This window comes from Arabidopsis lyrata, assembly GCF_000004255.2.
Source record: "Arabidopsis lyrata subsp. lyrata unplaced genomic scaffold ARALYscaffold_2, whole genome shotgun sequence".
Taxonomy (NCBI): Eukaryota; Viridiplantae; Streptophyta; class Magnoliopsida; order Brassicales; family Brassicaceae; genus Arabidopsis; species Arabidopsis lyrata.
In genome coordinates this window covers 4,140,948-4,159,817 of record NW_003302554.1, presented here as the reverse complement: position 1 = coordinate 4,159,817, position 18,870 = coordinate 4,140,948, and the positions used below count along the sequence as shown (strand labels likewise).

At 36.1% G+C, this 18,870-nt stretch overlaps 1 protein-coding gene across 1 annotated transcript; it reads right to left on the bottom strand.

Annotated features, from left to right (window-relative positions):
• Nucleotides 1-3,187: 3,187 nt before the first annotated feature.
• LOC9324280 (probable disease resistance protein RXW24L) lies at nt 3,188-17,627 on the bottom strand. The gene is made up of 3 exons (XM_002886646.2): nt 17,552-17,627; nt 5,083-6,219; nt 3,188-4,917 (listed from the first exon to the last, which is right to left on the bottom strand). The coding sequence occupies exons 1-3, from the start codon at nt 17,625-17,627 to the stop codon at nt 3,212-3,214; spliced, it is 2,919 nt and encodes a 972-aa protein (XP_002886692.2). The 3' UTR covers nt 3,188-3,211.
• Nucleotides 17,628-18,870: the final 1,243 nt, after the last annotated feature.

Below are 18,870 nucleotides of genomic sequence, written 5' to 3'. Positions count from 1 at the left end.
GTATCTAAACAAAAAAAAACTAAGGACATGGGAAGAAGAGGAACATGTTGCAGAAGTTTTCCCGAGTTTGTCACAAACCTTGAGGACAAGATTATTGTTCGAGGGGAGGGTATTGATGGGCTCATGAAACATGACCGGCCCATACAAATTATGGTTTTATGGTTTTGGTTTTATAGTTTTAATTTGATTAGGATATTATTGCTTTTATGATTATCTTCTCTTTATTCTTGCTGGACTAGATAAACTCAAATCATGTGGTGTTTTCTTATAAATACTGTGAGAACTCAATAAGAAAGATTATGAGAATTATTTATCAGAAACCGTTTGTATCATTGTCTTTTAGATCTTGATTGGGACCTATCATTTCCTCACCCCACTTCTCATAAAGTGGATATTCTACAAAGTAATAGAAAAAAAGTACGTGATACTTCACTAGTAGGGGTGGGCATTCGGGTATGCGGGTCGGGTTCGGGTAAAACCCGATCGGGTACGGGTTTTTCGGGTAGAGGAGTTTAGGACCCAATAGGGTAAATCTAAAATATCGGTTCGGTTTTGGTTCGGGTCTAATCGGGTTTGGGTCGGTTCGGGTTTAGATTTTTAGAACCGCTAAATACCCGGAAAAATCGGGCACCCATCGGGTTCGGGTATTTTATATCCAAATACCCAAAATTTTACCAAATACCCGAATTTTACCCAAAATTTTACTCTAATATCCGAATTTGATCCGCAATTTTACTCAAATATCCGAGTTTCACCCAAAAATTTATCCGAATAACCGGAATTTTGTCCAAATATTTAAAAAATTTACAAGCATCTCGCATATAAATATATTTAGTCTTAAATATATAAATATAAGTGCATTTAATTTTTGGTAACTACTCTCGGATATTTGGATATAAATGTATTTAGCTCAAATATTACATATATATAAAGTTTTTATATGTATAAGTATAAGTAATTTCGGGTAATCGGGTACCCATTCGGGTATCGGGTTCGGATCGGGTTTTACCCTATACCCACGGGTACGACAATACAAGACCCAATAGGGTAAATAGCTAATACCCGTACCCGCCCCGAACCGGTTTTTTCGGGTCGGTTTCGGTTCGGGTACTCGGGTACGGTTTTTTTGCCCAGGCCTATTCACTAGGATCATAAAACTAATACACAACTCAATAGGATGTGATAATGGTATACTACAATCAATTACTCAAGGCTAAGAATATCATCCCAAAACATATCTCATTGAGTTCCAAAATGGGGGAAAAATATATCCCTTCCTTTGAATGCTTAGCGGGTGCATCTTTCCTTGGCATTGCTATCCCTTCTTAAAGTGTCCAATTGTCTTGAATAGTTAGGCATTGTGGTTTGAAGTTGATGAATGTTGTATCTCCACGCATTGCGACACTCTCATTTCGAGAAGTAAGTAACACCTTCCAACCTGCAAAATATTTACTCGTTTCATGATAACCAAACTCAAAGAGCATAATAACTTGTTTAATCTTTCTATTTACTTAGTAGATTAAGAAGTCATCTTTTTTGGACGGAAATATTTTTTTGATTTCGCCCCAGTCTTCATCTTTGCATACGTCGTCAAAGACAATCAATGATTTAGATGTTTTTAATAATTGATTGAGTTCTTTCTGGAGTTCATTTTCATTTTTTTTTTTGAATTTAATGTTAAATTATATTCAAAAGAAAATAAAACGTTTGTACAACTAGTGCATCGTTTTGCTGATAAGAAAAGCTGAAGAAAGAAAAACAAAATGTTACAACAAGCTAATCATCCATAGACTTGGAGCCAAAGCTGATAGGCTTCTGCGTATCGCCTATCTCCCATTAATCGAATCGTCGTGATCTGATTTCTTACGTGCTGATCAATCCAACTCGTTATACGTTCCACTGTTTGAGGTTTGTCGCCATGCCGCCTCCCATTTCTTTCTTTCCATATTGTATAAACAGCTACTTGGAACACGGATCTGATGAGACATCCCTCTACCCGCTGCAGCTGTGTGTTCGAAATGTAATCAAGAATGAGTGACCAAACTTGTGTGTACCTTGTTTTGAAAAGGCCCTTAGCCAAAGCCGACCAGACTTTTGAACTGTATTCGCAAGAAAAGAAAAGGTGATCTCGTGTCTCCTGGTGGTTAGTGCATAGAACACAAGATCCCGATACATTCCCATTCCATTTGAGCATACGATCTCCCGTATATAGTCTATTGTGAGCTGCCAACCATACATAAAAGGAATGCTTTGGTGTTGCATGCGCAAACCAAACTCCCCTGTGCCAAGAGACTGTCGCAGAAGTTGTCCGGATATGGTTCCAAGTATCCTTTGTCGAAAATTTCGGCTTAAAGATGTCATTTTCCCCCCGCCAGAGAGCTTTGTCCTCTTTGGTGTTTCGGTTTTGCCACTGTGTGTATAATGCGTCTTCCATTGCATTTAACTGATCAATACGATGCTTTCTTCGTCTCCTATGCGCCCAAGCAGCCGCAACAGAGCTTGTTTTGCTGATTCCAAGATCAATGGTGCCCCGTGAGCCCGCAATGTCTATCAGCCTTCCCATTGAAGTCCAATTATCGTACCAGAATGAGGTGTGCTGCCCGTTTCCTACTTCCACTTTACAGAACTGCTTTGCTACTTCTCTGAGAAGTGAGATTCTGCAAGATCGTTTGCCACACAGATCGTTTGCATTCATCTTCAGGATTTTATCTTTTCTTTCTTTAGAAGTGAGATTCTGCAAGATCGTTTGAAACAACCAAGGAGCTATCTAGAGCTCTCATACAATTTTCATTAGGTATTATCCAATAAAAGGAGTTTTATGATTGACTAATCATCAGTTAACAAACATGAAAACCATAATTGCTATGAAGCGCAAAGTACTTTTGTTCTTCTGTCATGATACTCTTAACGTAAATAGTAAGTCTGAATATACCGAAAAATACATCAATACAAAAATGCAGAAAAATTATTCTGTAGATAGGCAGATGACCAAATTAATAAGAAATTCGCCTCCGCAAAGAGTCACCTACAAAACATAAAAATCCAACAAAAATTCAAACAAATCCAACATCATTCTACTTCTCTCACTAAAAAATGTTATAAAAACAAACACAGAACATATTTCTCTAGCTAGATCATTTTGTGTACTTGATATATAGATATGGGGGAAATAATAATTTACCTGGTATATAGTGTGTTACTGCATAGAGCCTCATTCGTCGTAGGTTGCTCGGAAAGTGATACAAGGAATGTGCAAGACTTTGTAGTAATCTTCACCACCTTCCAAAAATCTCTCCTCCCATATCTTATCCATATTCAGATGATTTAAAGAAGTGATGAATAGTAGCTCAACCGGAACCTGCTTTAACTTTTGACAACCCCAAATAGACACAGTATGAATAAAGGGGATACTACCTTCTTCTACTATCCACTCTTCCAACCTTTCTAACCCACATAATCTAAGCTTGTGTAATCGAGGAAATCCACCCCCTGAGCAAACCATTCTCCTCCCACAGAAAGAGTTATAAATTAATTTGACCTCATATAAGTGAAGCAGCTTCTCTAGAATCGGCATCGGATCGTCCACCAAACCACAACCGTCTAGAGATATGGTTGTAAGGTTAGAAGGGAGGTGTTGTATTCTAGGAAGCCCTTGCATATACATACGCAAACTCAACTTTTTGAGATGAACGAAATCCAATACAAGTCCCTCCTTGCTGTCAAACCTGTGATCAGCTACCTCAAGATTTTCCAGGTGTCTAAGTCCACCTATTGATGCATATAGAGTTTCCACAGTAGTGTCACTAGTTAAAGTCATCACAAGAGTCCTTAGCCTGACCATACCACGAAGATCCTCTATGTTGATGTTCTCTGTTGTGAATTCTTCCAAGGTCTCCAAGTTTACTAGCTTACTCAATTCCAACTTCGTGTCCTTACTCATACAAGTTGGTAATGCAAGGTATCTTAATTCTTGCATCCCCATCAAAACATTTGGCACAATTATAGATTCCATATTGCCAATGCCAATATATACATTTATATTAAGATAGATCAGCAAAATTAGGTCTCCTAGAGAAGAAGGTAGATGAGATACCTTAGCCTCTCTTAAGCTTAAGTATTTTAAGTGGATGAGCTTTCCAATGTCCTTAGGCAACTTCCCTCCTTGAAACTCCGCTTTATAGAGATCTAACACCCTGAGAAGTTCTAATCTCTTAAAGCTTGAACCTGATAGCATCCAACTTTCACCATAGAAATCCAAGACAATAAGGAGAGATCGAAGTTTACAATTATTTATGTCTCTCTCAACATGTAAGTTAGTAGGAGATTGGCACACAAGCCTACGAGATCTACAAGGAGATTGAGAGTCTACGATCGGGGAGCGGGTACCGGCAATTTGTAGGAAGTTCTCCTCTTTGGCTTTTAACAAACAGAGTTCTCTCATAGTGTCATGCAATTTACAAGTTTCAAATCTCGAAGTCCTACTATCTCTTTCAGAAATAACCATATTCCTCCTCACCAACTCGTCTATGTAGCTGTCTCCAACATCTCGAATGGTCTCTCCATCATATTTCCTAGGTTTGAGTATTCCTTCTGCAGCCCAATAATATGACAAAGTTGACACATCTATTTCATCATCTTCGGGAAAATAGGCTAGGTAGAGGAAGCAATGCTTCAAATAACTAGGCAACTCTTCAAAGCTCATAGACAATACATGGTATACCAAACTGTTGTTATCGTCATTTAAATTGGTTCTTCCCATGCTACCAGATCCAATATCCTTAAATACTCTTTTCCAATCATGAATTGTATATTTTGCAGCTAAAAAACCTCCTAACACTTTGATAGCCAAAGGTAACCCCCCACAATGTTTTATCATTTCCTTACCCATCTCTTCCATTTCCTCATCAACCATAAATTCTGCACAACAATATCGCCAGTTTAAATAATACTACATTTTGTATCAAATCAATAATACAGTTCTACTGGATGTGAAAAGAAAATATCAGAATTAAGTAAGCCGTATGTTTTGTGATCATCATAAGAAAATATTGTTTGTAATCAAATTAAATACTAAATACTTACCGGATGCATCTTTCTTTGGAAATGCTATTAGTTGAAGAAGTGTCCAACTCTCTTCAGTACTTAGGCATTGTGATTTAAAGTTGATAAATGTTGTATCACCGCGTACTGCGACACTCTCATTCCGAGAAGTAAGTAGCACCTTCCAACCTGTAAAAAAATATGTTCCTTTCATAATCTCCAAACACAAAGTGCATAATGAGTATGACTTGTTATCATCTTTCTTTTTACTAAGCACCATAAAAAGGTCACCTTTTCCCGGTGGAAATATTTGCTTGATTCGGTCCCAATCTTCTTCTTTCCATATGTCATCTAGCACAATCAATGATTTAGATGATTCCAAGAAACGAAATAGTTCGTCTTGGAGCATTGATTCTGTCATCTCCAAGATTTTATTTTTCTCTACATGGGGTTTAAGTTCCCGCAAGATTGTTTGCCACAAATGCTTCCGGGTAAACTCTTGTGAAACAGGCACCCATGCGAGTCCATCAAACTTATGTTTAACCATCTCATGATGAAAAACTTGTCTGGCAAGAGTGGTTTTACCAACACCACCCATCCCAGTTATAGAAACAACTTGAATGTTATCTTCCTCCACGAAATATCCAACCAATTTCTTTACCTTTGTTTCTAGCCCCACAAAATTGCTTTCGTAACCCCTAGCAAATTCTTGTCGCATCTCCCTTTGTCTTTCTTGTAGGGTATGTGAATAACGGCTACCATCAACAATCATCTCGTGTACTCCAAAACTTTTCATAGTTCGAATCACTTTGGAAATCCTCTTACTTATGCCTCCAATATTAGACGCAACTTTCCCACGATCCACTATAGTGAAAGCAAATTTTCTTACACGCTTTCCGAAGCTTGTTTTTCCGATTTCTTCATTCAAAAGAAAGGTTTCGATTATATCCTCTGCATCATAGATAATTTCATTTATATCGTGAACACAAGTTTTCACCACCGCGCTTGTATGTTTCTTTGCATCTGCATCTTTTAGGAAAGAGCTTAACAAACTTAGATCACGTTTTAAATCAGTAACTTGATCATTAACTCCCTGAAATTTCTCGTATTCTTGGGACAGTAGCTCCAAGAGCTTTTGTACTCCAAATGCTATAATTTGGTCCCCAACCATAATGGCTCCTGCTTAATCAATGTTAATAAGAAGGAAAAAAAAAGAAGAATCAAGCTACGTAGTACGTACTATTGAAAAACATGTATATATATATAGGAGTCAAATATCATAAGTTCGAAGTGGTAACCAAAAGAATATTGGAAGAAAAATTGGAACGACCCTAATGCATTAACAATCAAATCTTAAAAGGTGATGTGGAATTTTAATATTGCATCTTAAAATACTTTATATAAGATGAAATTCAGCTTAAGATTAGTGGATGTTATGTATGATAAATAGGCTACAAACAAAATTAAATGTACTGTGCAAGTGTTATGAATTATGGTTGAACAAAGGAAAAAGGAAAATATTTCTGCATTTGATTTCTGTTTTTTCTTTAATAAATAATGGGAGGTTTTCTCCTTCTTTCTCACCAAACCAAAAAACAAAAAAAAAGGAAAAAGGAAAATATTTCTTCAAAAAAACGTCAAAAGTCTAAAACAATTTGACGTGGAGTATGATCATGCTGACATATGGAACTAATTTGATGTTTAATAATACTCCACCTCCTTATCCACCTCCTAAAATTTAATTAGGAGGTGGGCCGGGCCTGGGATTGAGAATAAAGTTTTCAAATGTTTATTTTCAAAGGAATGGAGAATATTTGGTATATAAGTGGTACTTTGGAAAGTTTACATTTGGTGATTGGCTGTGGAGAATCGATATTGGAAAACACACGGATGTGGTCACAGATATTGGTAAGGATGGAGAAAGGGAAAAAGAGCGTAAACAGAAAGGAATTTAGTTGCTTAAGGGAATTAGTTCTAAGAAGCGAAATGTCCAAATGCTAACGTCACCTCGCAAACAGATTGTACCAAAGGGAGGAGAGAAAGGGAATGAAGGCCATAAGTTGATGAACCATGACACGGTGAAGGGTTTAATGGGTGGACGCAACCCACCCAAACTAAAGTTTGATAAATGAAAGTTTTGAGTTGGAATTGTCAAGGTATCGGGAATAAAGCAACTATTGGATATCTTTTGGATTTGTGGAAGAAACATCGGCCAAATTTTTTATTTTTCTCGGAAACAAAACAATCCTCTTTATTTTTGAAAAAATTAAAAATGGTTTATCCTATTGGTTGTAGTAGTGGTTTAGCGCTTTTTTATAATAATGATTTAAATGTTTCTATTATTTTTGAAAGTAATCGATTAATCGATATTGAAGCTGTTTACCAAGGGAAAAAAATTAATCTTACTTTTTTTTTTATGGTGATCAGGTACCAAAAAATAAAGACCAAGTTTGGGAACGGTTAACACGGATCGGTTTATCTCGGGATACACCTTGGTTTTTGATAGGAGATTTTAATGATTTAAAAGTAAACCATGAAAAAGGGTGGCAAATTAAGACATGCTTTTTCTTTTATCCCTTTTAATTTAATGATAAATGATTGTGGTCTTATGGAATTTTCACATCTCGGAGATTGGTTATCTTGGCGGGGATGGCGGGATAAAATACCAATACGGTGTCGTTTGGATAGAGCACCAGCAAATAAAGATTGACATGATTTATTGTGTAATTCTTTCGTAGAGTGTTTACCAATGATAGCTTCTGATTATTCATCGGTTACAGCTACGACTGCGGATAAGATACCACGTGCTAAGCGCTGCTTTAGGTTTGATAAAAGATGGATTGGAAAATAATGGTATTAGAGGCAATATCAAGTGGGTGGAACCTCGATTCCGGTGCAGAAGAGGGACAATTTGTGGAAAAATTGACTAATTGTAGACGGCTATTTCACAATTGCGGAAAGAGTTAACTCCTTATGGACGGAATACATAGAGGACCTGAAATCTGAACTAGATGCGGCTCAGAGAGACGATACGAGAACACGAGAAGAGATTACAGAATTAACATTGCGGTTGAAAGAGGCTGACCAAGATGAAGAACAATATTGGTATATAAAAAAATAGGAGTCTTTGGATGCAATTAGGAGATAATTATTCGAAATTCTTTCATGCTCTAACAAAACAGAGACGTGCCAAGAATCGAATTACTGAATTACATGATGAAAATGGGATATGATCTGTGGAGGATAAAGATATTCAGAACATAGCGGTATCTTATTTTAAGAATTTTATTTACTACAACTAATCCTCATTGCTTTTGAGAAATCCTTAGCAGAGGTTTAAAATAATGATAACGGATCAGATTAATAAATTTTTTAACGGCACATGCGACGGAAGGTTAGGTCTGAGGGGCCTTATTTATGATCCACTCGAAAAAAGCGCCAAGTGCCAGATGGTATGACAGCTTTGTTTTTTCAGAAAGCCTGGGCTACCATTAAAACGGATTTGTTATTTCTCGTTAACTCATTTTTACTAGATGGAGTCTTCAACAAGCGGTTAAATAAGACTAATATATGTCTTATTCCAAAACGGAGCGACCGACGCGGATGACGGAATTACGGCCTATTAGTCTCTGTAATGTTGGTTATAAAATTATTTCAAAGATCCATTGTAAAAGACTGAATACGATCATTCCAAATCTTATTTCGGAAACTCAATCTGATTTTTTAGAAGGGCGACTAATCTCGGAGAATATTCTTATAACACTGGAGATGTTTCATAGGCTGAGAACTAACCAGTCCTGCAAATAAAATTTTATGGCTATTAAAACGGATATGGGTTTCCGCGAAAAGTGGATTTTGTGGATGATGTCGTGTATCACAACAGTCTAATATAGGGTTCTCCATAATGGACAACCCAGAGGTCTAATAATTCTAGAGAGGGGATTAAGACAAGAAGATCCTTTATCTTCTTATTTATCTATCCTCTGTACAGAAGTGCTTATTGCGAATATTCGGAAAGCGGAACAGAAAAAGTTGATCAATGGTATTAAAGTTTCCACATCTAGTCCTTCGGTATCTCATCTTTTATTTGTTGATGATAGCTTGTTCTTTTTCAAAGCCAATAAAGAACAATGTTGGGTAATTTTGGGGATTCTAAAGCAATATGAAGCGGTTTCGGGGCAACAAATTAATTTTTCAAAATCATCGATTCAGTTTGGCCATAAGTTGGATGACTCTATAAAGGTAGAAATAAAAGCGGTTTTGGGTATTAATAATTTTGGTGGTATGGGCTCTTACCTGGGTTTACCGGAAAGCTTTGGTGTATCGAAGACAAAGATATTTGTATTGGTTAGAAACAGACTACATGCTAGAATAAATGGTTGGTCGGCCAAACTCTTATCGAAAGGCAGGAAAGAAGTAATGATTAAATCGGTAGCCGCGACATTACCAACATATGTTGTGTCTTGCTTCAGGCTACCAAAAACCATCACTTCTAAACTTACAAGTGCAGTCGCTAAGTTTTGGTGGAGTTCAAATGGTGAATTGAGAGGGATGCACTGGATGACTTATAATAAGCTATGTAGTAGTAAATATGAAGGTGGTGTAGGATTTCAGAATATAGATGATTTTATTTCGGCTTTACTAAAAAAACAATTATGGCATTTGATTACAGTTCCTGATTCACTTTTTGAGAAGGTTTTCAAGAGAAAGTATTTTCGGAAATCTAATCCTTTGGATAAAATAAAATCATACTCCTCTTGCTATTATGGCTGGAGAAGTATTATGTCAGCTAGTTCTCTGGTTATTAAAAGAGTCGGTTCTGGGGCGTCCATCTCAGTTTGAGAGGATCGGTGGATTCCAGCTTAATTCCCAAGACTAGCAAAAAGTAATGGTTCAATTATTGACCAATCTTTGAAAGTTAAAAACCTTGTAGACAGCCAGTCAAAGTTTTAGAACATTGATCTCTTGAGAGAGCTCTTTGATCTGGAAGATGTCACACTGATTAATGCAATGCCTTTGGGTGCGACAAATAAGGAGGTATAACCCTTGGTTGGCATCTCACAAAATCTGAAAATATATAGTTAAATCTAGTTATCATACAGCGCGGCTAGAGGATTTGGATACCAATTTAATGTTTTTTGGCCTAGACATCAAACCTCTAAAAGTATATACTTGGAAGGTGCAGTGTCCACCTAAGCTACGTCATTTTTTATATATGGAAAATATTATCATGTTGTGTACCCATTACTGAAAATCTACGAAAGAGAGGTATAAATTGTGATATCGGAAGCGGAAAATGTGACGCGGTAGAGGAAACAATTAACAATACATTCTTTGAATGCCACCCAGTGAGACAAATTTGTACACTTTCTCAGATTCATTCGGTTCTGGGGATTTTTCCCACAGCTTCTATTTACGCGAACTTGGATCACCTATTTTTGAGAATACCTTCAGAGGTAGATTATCTTCATATCCTTTGATATTTTGGTATATTTGGAAAGAAATGAATCAAAAGATCTTTGAAAATATGGATAAAGATCCATTAGAGGTATTACGTTTAGCGGAAAAAGAGGCGCAATCGTGGCAGTTAGCTCAACTCGAGCTTCATACTGAACACCATGGTTCTTTAGATTACGAAAATCGAACTCGAGTGAGGGATATTTAACATGATATTATTTATTTAGGATATCGTTGTTTCGTGGATGGATCATGGAAAGGGACCGCTAATTTTTCAGGAATAGGAAGGTATTGTACATCATCAAATGGAAAGACGCCAACCATGGGAGCTGCCAACATCCGTAGAAGTCTATCTCTTCTACATATAGAAGTGGAAGCTCCTCTTTGAGCGATGAAGTTTATGATTGGTGCTGATAACCAAGATGTAGTTTTTTTTACAGACTGTTCAGATTTGGTGAAGATGGTGTCTTCTCCAACCGAATGGCCGGCATTCTCAATGTATTTGGAAGATTTTCAGAGCGATAAGGAAGAATTTTCAAGCTTTTCTTTATCTTTAATACCTCGTAGTGCAAATGTAAAAACATATAATTTGGCACGAAAAGTTTGTACCGAACCGCTTTATATCATATATGTAAACAACATTCCTCAAGAATGACTCTTTTGAGTTTTAATTAAAGCTGTTGATAAAAAAAAAATTACAGTACTATTCTTACGTAGTTAACTTATTTTAAAGCCACCAAAATGAGACTTTTATTTTCTTAAGAAAAATTTACTCAGATGTTATAGAAAAGTATGTTTATTATTAGAATATCATATATCTTTTAAAAATTACTCATATGTTTTGAGCATTTATGTAATTACAATTAACACCCTTATTAGTTTTTTTTTAATTAATAATTTTTAATTCGTTTTTAATTAAAAATAATAAATAAAAAAATTGATTATCCATGTCATTAATCCACATCACCAATCTCACACTCCTCAAACTCACGTTATTTCTCCTCTTCTCTTTTTTTTGTCTCCAAATCCAAGAAAAGCTTTTAGATCTAATATTCTGCAACTAACTTGGGTACAACATTGACAGAGATCTTCAAATTGCAGGATTGGGCTGGATCTTCTTATACCTCACAGCCGCAACGCTTGCCATAGGGTCCCAAATCAAAAGCTTCGTCAAAACCTAAATCAAAAAGATCTATGGAATTCTACATGATTCGTTAGAGGTTTGAGTTGGAATCAAGAATAGCTACTCTTTTACTTTGATTTTACATGTCTCTCGTTTAATCTTCCTCTCAATCGATCTATTTGGAGACATTTCTACTTCTATCTATGTTTTGATTCATACGGTTTAGTCTTCCTCCTATGTATCCCTCAAACATATTTTTACGAATCTTAATTTGATTGTTGTTATTTGACCAATAAATTTCATATTGTCTTCTCCAAAAAAATGTTGCTTTCCGATCTGTATTATAAATCAGCCGTAAAGTGATGTAACTCAGTCGTAACGTGATGTAACTCAGCCGTAACATATAATTTACACAACCTTTCGTCTTCCTTGAAAGATAACTCAGCCGTGACATGTAATTTACCGAACCTTTCGTCTTCCCTGAAACATATAACTCAGTCGTAACATATAATTTACACCCATCTCTCGTCTTCCCTGGAGAATATAACTCAGCCATGACATGTAAATTTACAGATTCTTTCGTCTTCCCTTAAACATATAACTCAGCCGTAATGTAATTTTACCGAACCTTTTGTCGTCCCTGGAACATATAACTCAGCCGTGACATGTAAATTGACCGAACCTTTCGTCTTTTCTTAAGCATATAATTCAGCCGTAATGTAATTTTACCGAACCTTTTGTCTTCCCTGGAACATATAACTCAGCCGTGACATGTAAATTGACCAAACTTTTCGTCTTCCCTTAAGCATATAACTCAGCCGTGACATGTAAATTTTCCGCGAAACAATAAGAGACGCAACATTTCGTCTAACTTTAGCATTGAGCACCAACTTCACAAGTTTTTCGTGCGTTGTTTCCGCATCTATCTGCACAACTCTACACCCTCTTTCATCGGTGTTAAATACGTATTTGTGTTTCTATACCCAATTACCGGAACCGGATCAACCATATTGGGAGAAGGATGAAAGAAATTGAAGAAGAATGACGAAGACGATGAGGAATTGGAAGTTCCGGTGATGTGAAAAACTTAGGTGAAGAAGACGAGTTGAAAAAATTTGGCCCTATTTTTTTGTCCTTTGATGATGATGACATGGAATGATGACATGGAATGATGACATGGAATGTTGCATCCACGTCATTTTTTAATTGATGAAGTGGCAAGTAAGCCACCAAACGAAAATGTAAATCAGATTAATTAAACCAGCCATCAAACAAAACTTTAACTCAGTCGCAACATGAATACTATTACAGTAATTAAAAACCGAAAAAACGGCAGCCAAATTCAGCCGTTTACTGTCGTAACTCAACCAAAAATATTTAACTCAGCCGTGTCGTTTAATAAGTCGGCCGTCATTGCATGCTATTCTAGTAATTAATCTTTCGCTACTAAGTCAGCTGTAATAAAGCCGAGTTTTCCGTTAATCCAGCTCATTACGGCTGATTTATGACACTCGAACATAAATCAGTTGTAACGTCATCCCATAACTAAGCCGTCTTTGATAACTCAGCCAGCCGGAGAAAGTTAAGTCAGCCGTGTCGAAGCAATAACTCAACCAAAAATCTGACAAATAAACCATCGGGTGAAAACTCAGCCGTAACTTAGGCTGGGTTATGCTCGAAAGTCAGCCATTTTATCATAACTCAAACAGATTTCAGTAAGTCAGCCGCAACTCTAGGCTCGGTTATACTCGTAAGTCAGCCGTTTGCTTATAACTCAGGCATTTTTCTTAAATCAGCCGCAAGATACCGTAACTCAGCCGTCACTGCCGCTATATCGCTTGACGGCTGAGTTCATTAATACACGTCAGCGATTTCTGACGTGGCGACGCGGCTTTGCTGACGTGGCAGTGACATTCTTTGTAATTACGTTTTTTCCTGTAACGTTTAACAGGGGCACGCTAGGTATAAAAAATATACCCGAAATATGATAGTAATAAAAAAAAGATCTGTATGTTTCTGGTAATTTCATATAAAATGTTATACATCTGAGTAAAGTTCCCTTTTCTTAATGTCACATTTTTTTTATAAAAACATATAGTTTTTCTCTTTTATCCTTCTCCATATGTACCTAAACTCGCATAACATTCACTCATAAATTAATTTTTTAACAAGTTCAGTTGACTTACAATTGAATTTTTTTTTCTGTTCTTTTAAGATCAATTTTCCACGTATTTAATAGTTATTTAAAATCGTTATTTCTATAGACATATTTTTTACCAATCGGTTATAAAACTTATACAGTCAAAGTCCTTACATCAAAAGTCCTTACAGCGAAAGTCTCAATAGCTAGAAGTAACAGTCGTTACCAATTGGCCCTATAACGACCAACATGATCTCAGATTCGAATGAACATGAGATGTGACATTATCAGGCGTCCAAATTTAAAAGTTTTGTTCAGAATAATTCAGTTCTTTAGTTGAACTAGTAGTTTTATCGAATATATATAAATCTTTAAAAGGTTACAATTATTATAAATATTTAAACTTAAAAAGTTTTTCAAATATTATAAATATTTAAACTTTATAAGAGGTTAAAATATTAATAATACTTAAACCTAAAAAATGTTTCAAATATTAGTAATATTTAAACTTTATGCAAAGTTTAAAATATTAATAATATTAACACTTTTAAGAAGTAACAACATGATAACATATTTGGATATGCTTTGTCCTCCGGTGTTTAACCGGATTCCTACCAATCGCAATTGCATATGTGTTATGTCGCAATAGACTAGAACACTCTTGGTGGTGTTGACTCTCATTTCTCCCAGCAATCGCTTCAACCATAATGTATGATTAGTGGCTGAGCTCAACGCCATATACTTTGGTTCCGCTGTAGGTTGTGCAATGGTGTCTTGTTTTTGTGTTTTCCATGTGAACACATCACTACCCAAAGGGAAGCACATACATGTAGTACTTATCATATCCTCTCTGCAGATTGCCAGTAGGTCGAGATAGGCTTCTGGACAGGTAAGATGCAGCACAAGCAAGGTCAGGCCGAGTTGCTGCAAGATACAAAAATCCCCTAATCATGTTTTGATACAGTCTTGGATTTGTGAGGAGCTCACTTTCGTCTTGATCTTTTCCCTGAGGTGTACTCACATGGTTACAGCTACTCATTCCAAATTTTTCCAACAATTGTTGAGCATACTTCCTTTGGCTTAAAAACACTCCTTCTTTGGTGTAAGTAATCTCAAACCCAAGAAAGTACTTGAGTTTTCCCAGGTTAGTCATTTCAAAAGTTTTCTTGAGATTCTCTTTGAACTGTTTGATCATTTTCTCATTGCTCCCTGTAATGATAAGATCATCAACATATAGACTGATGATCATAATTTCACCTTCACATTCTTGTGTGTACATTGTTGCATCACAGTCCCTTCTCTTTCATCTTTAACTTGTAAGCCCTGTTCTTTGCACCCTATATATTAACCTCTTGTGGTTGTTCAACATTAACCTCTTCTGTGATTTCTCCATTTAAAAATGTTGACTTAACATCCATTTGGTGCAGGTTCCACTTATTTCGATAGGCTATTAGAGTTCTAATTGTATCGTGTTTGAATACCGGAGCAAACGTCTCACTATAATCTTCTCCATATGTTTGAGTAAACTCCCTGGCCACCAATCTTGATTTCAGCTTTTGAAGTTGGCATGCACATTCATTTGTTTTCACCTTGTATGTCCATTTGATAGAGATAACTTTCTTATCTTCAGGTTTCCTTACCAGCTCTGCTGCTCCCGAGTCTCATTCTTCTTAATGATGTAAATTTTATCATCTATTGCAATTTTCCATTCCTTGCTGGTTATAGCGTCTTCAAATGTGAGGCTCCTCCTATGTAAGGTAACATGATTTGCATCTATTCCTTATTCTTCTGTTTCATGATATACATCATCGAGTCTTCTGACTTGGTGAAGGATTTGAGAAAAACTCCCATGTTCAGTTTCTCCTCAACTAAATTAAAATGGTATGGGAGTTATACCTTGCCTTTCATATTTGATATTTTTACTAGCTTCTGGACTAGTTTCATTTCTCCTTTGTATTTTCGCATCTCTTTTCTGAGATGGGCTGACCTTACTAGGAGAGTTCTTAGCTCTCTCTTTTACTTCTTCTTGAGTTTTCCAATTCCAACTGCTGCTTTCTTCAAACACCACATCCCCTGAAACTTCTAACCTTTTTGTACTTAGGACATACACTCCTTAGCCTTTACTTAAGGTGTTATATCCCATAAACACAGCTTTCTCTGACATGATCATCAAGTTTTCTTCTTATAGCTACAGGTATCCACACATGATAAATTCACAACCAAAAACCTTAAGGTGACCAACAAAGGGTTTGTGACCACTCCAGACCTCAAGTTGTGTTTTCTGGTTTAAAGCTTTGATGGGTAGTCTATCCTGAAGGTAAGTTGTTGTAAGTATAGCTTCGGCCCAAAAAACATCTGACATTTCTTTTTCTTTTAACATGCTTCTTGCCATGTCTAGTAGGGTCATGTTTTTTCGTTCAACAACTCCATTAAGTCATGGTGAGTAAGCCACAGTGAACTGCCTCTCTATTCCATGTTCTTCTAAGAATCTTGTAAATTGCTCTGACTTGAATTCACCTCCTCTATCTGACCTAAGCTTTTTCATTCTTTTGCTAGTTTGAATTTCCACCAGGCTCTTAAACTTCTTAAAGGTTGCTAAAGTATCTCATTTGAACCTTAGAAAATACACCCACAACACATTTGAGAAATCATTTATAAAAGTAAGTATATACACACTTCCATCACAAGATGGGGTTTGCATTAGTCCACAATCCACATATGTCTGTGTGAATCAAGTCTAACACTTCTTCACTTTTTGTTTCTGAGATCTTAGGGAATTCTTCTCTGCATTGTTTTTCTTTAACACACGCTTCACAAACCTCCTGAATCACCTTGAAGTTTGGTAGTCCTTTGGCCATTTGATTTGCTTGCAGGTTGTGTAAATTGTGAAAACCAGAATTTCCGACTCTTTAATGCCATAGCTCAGAAAAGTTGGGCCATCCTATTGGGCTCTCTAAGCCCATTTTAACTCCCACATTAGTATGATATTGTCCGTTTTGGGTTCAAGTGGTCAAGCCCGCACGGATTTGTTTTGGGGTTTCTTCCCAAAAGGTCTCATACTAATTAGAGTTGGAATTGGCTTTTCTAAACTTCTGATGTGAGACGTTGGTTTGTACCCAACAATCTCCTTTTCGACCCAAGGACCACGAACATTGGGCCTCCTTTCAGCAAAACCTTAGCACCATAGCATCGACACCTTTTTATCTTTATCTGGGAGAAGAAAAACATCCTTGATAACTCTTAATCCCTTCTGGCCTTCTGGGTCATCACTTCAATGTCTCTCTTCCCTACAGTCATAATTCTCGCCCCATTTCCAATCTTAATAGGAACTAGAACAAATTTATTTATTGTAGTAAACAGTCTTTCTTTCTTGGTCATGTCAGATTTCATCACTGTTGGCATGTTCCAACAGTGATATTTTTAATAAAAATTTAAATATTAAAACTTAAAAACAGTAAATAAAATTTTTTTTGGGTCTTTATAAATTTTTTATTTTTATGTTGTAATCTATTTTTTAATACTTTTGTAAAAAAATTTAAAAAAATAGGCCCCTTAATTATTAGAACACGGGATTGGACCCCTGGCCGTCGCACCGCCCGGCCCATATTCTGAGCCGGCACTGCTTGTGCTGCACTAAATAGACTAGTCTCCTCTTCTAATTTTTGTTGTGTTTGACTTTTCTCACACTCTCATGATGTGTCCAGGTTCTCCACCAGCAAAACAACCTCTCTTTGGTTTAAATTTCTTACTAAAGAACTGAGATGCATAATTTTGTAGAAGGTAATACTCACCTTCATTGTGGTTTCTCTTCTTACAAACTTTACAGAGTCTTCTCACGCTATTCATTGGCCTTGATATTAGCTCCATGAATCTTTTTGCAGGAATTTGTTCATCAGGATTAACCGAGCTCTGATATCATGATGCATGGAAGCTTCGTTACTGCAGCCTCTAACCCTTTTTCTTAAGATCTCTCTTGAATTTATCATTATACACCTTACAACATATCTGTACTTAGGTTAACGTTTAACCTATAGTTTGCTAGGTTGCATGGAAAGGAAAACAAGCGAAAACGTGGAAACGGATTTTTCTAAAAATTACGAAATGGAAACATTTTGGAAACAAGTATAATATATAAATAAATAAATAAATAGTCTAAATAATATTAAAAACCAAGCATGAAAATAATATTAAAATTGTTTTAAATAACATCAATCTGAAATAGAAGGAGTAGCAAATAGTCTAATTAAAATAAGGATAACAATACTCAAAAATCAAAGATTAAGACCATCATCCTCATTCATGGTCTAGATAGAAGAAGAAGATTAGTGTACATAAATACCAAATCTTTTGTTCGTTTAGAAGTAATCTTTTTTTTTTTTTGCAAAATATATATCCTCATATTTTTAAATTATTTAATTTTTATGTTTCATAAGAAAAATAAGTTTCCGACATGTGTCCAAAGTAGAATCGTATGTTTCCAAAAATAGAAACGTAAGTTTTCATTCCGTTTCCAAATTGAGTTTTTTAGGAAAAGTATTTCCGTTACGTTTCCAAGAGTTTCAGTTTCCGAAATAGGAAACGGAGCTCGAACGGAGTTTCCATGCAACATAGATAGTTAGTAACAATACTAAACCCAACACTTAATGGGCTTGATTATCATAGTGGCCCAATGACCTTAAAACCTTATAATTTCAACAAAACGTCTTCTCCCTCAGCTTGTCGCGTCTTCTTCTCCAATCTAAGACTAACACTCTTATAATTTCCTTCTTCTTCTCTTGTAAAGCTCGTGACTCTTTCTCTCTTCCAAGTTTAAGCATTAATCAAGGTTTGATTTCAACAAACCTTTACATAGAATATGTCTCTCTCGCCATACCCGTATGCAAGAGAGACAGAAAGTAGCACCGATCCAAAAGATGGACACAGTTTTATTGTGAAAATTCGAGAATTAAACAATACAGATAATGTTCACCGTGAACAAATAAATTTGCTATGAACAAAGGACTTAGATAACATTAAAGGAAAACGACTAACCTCTTGAAGGAACAGAGGAACTCTCCCGTCGTGCCTTTAGGAAGAAGATCGATGATTGCTCTTTAGTTATCAAGCCTCA

Excerpts from the sequence above, each read along its gene's own strand:
- LOC9324280 (XM_002886646.2), bottom strand. The coding sequence starts at position 17,627 with ATGGAGCTAATATCAAGGCCAATGAATAGCGTGAGAAGACTCTGTAAA. Across the intron at positions 6,220-17,551 it reads GAAGAGAAACCACAATGAAG|GAGCCATTATGGTTGGGGAC; the intron begins GTGAGTATTACC and ends TTGATTAAGCAG. Across the intron at positions 4,918-5,082 it reads TCCAAAGAAAGATGCATCCG|AATTTATGGTTGATGAGGAA; the intron begins GTAAGTATTTAG and ends ATTGTTGTGCAG.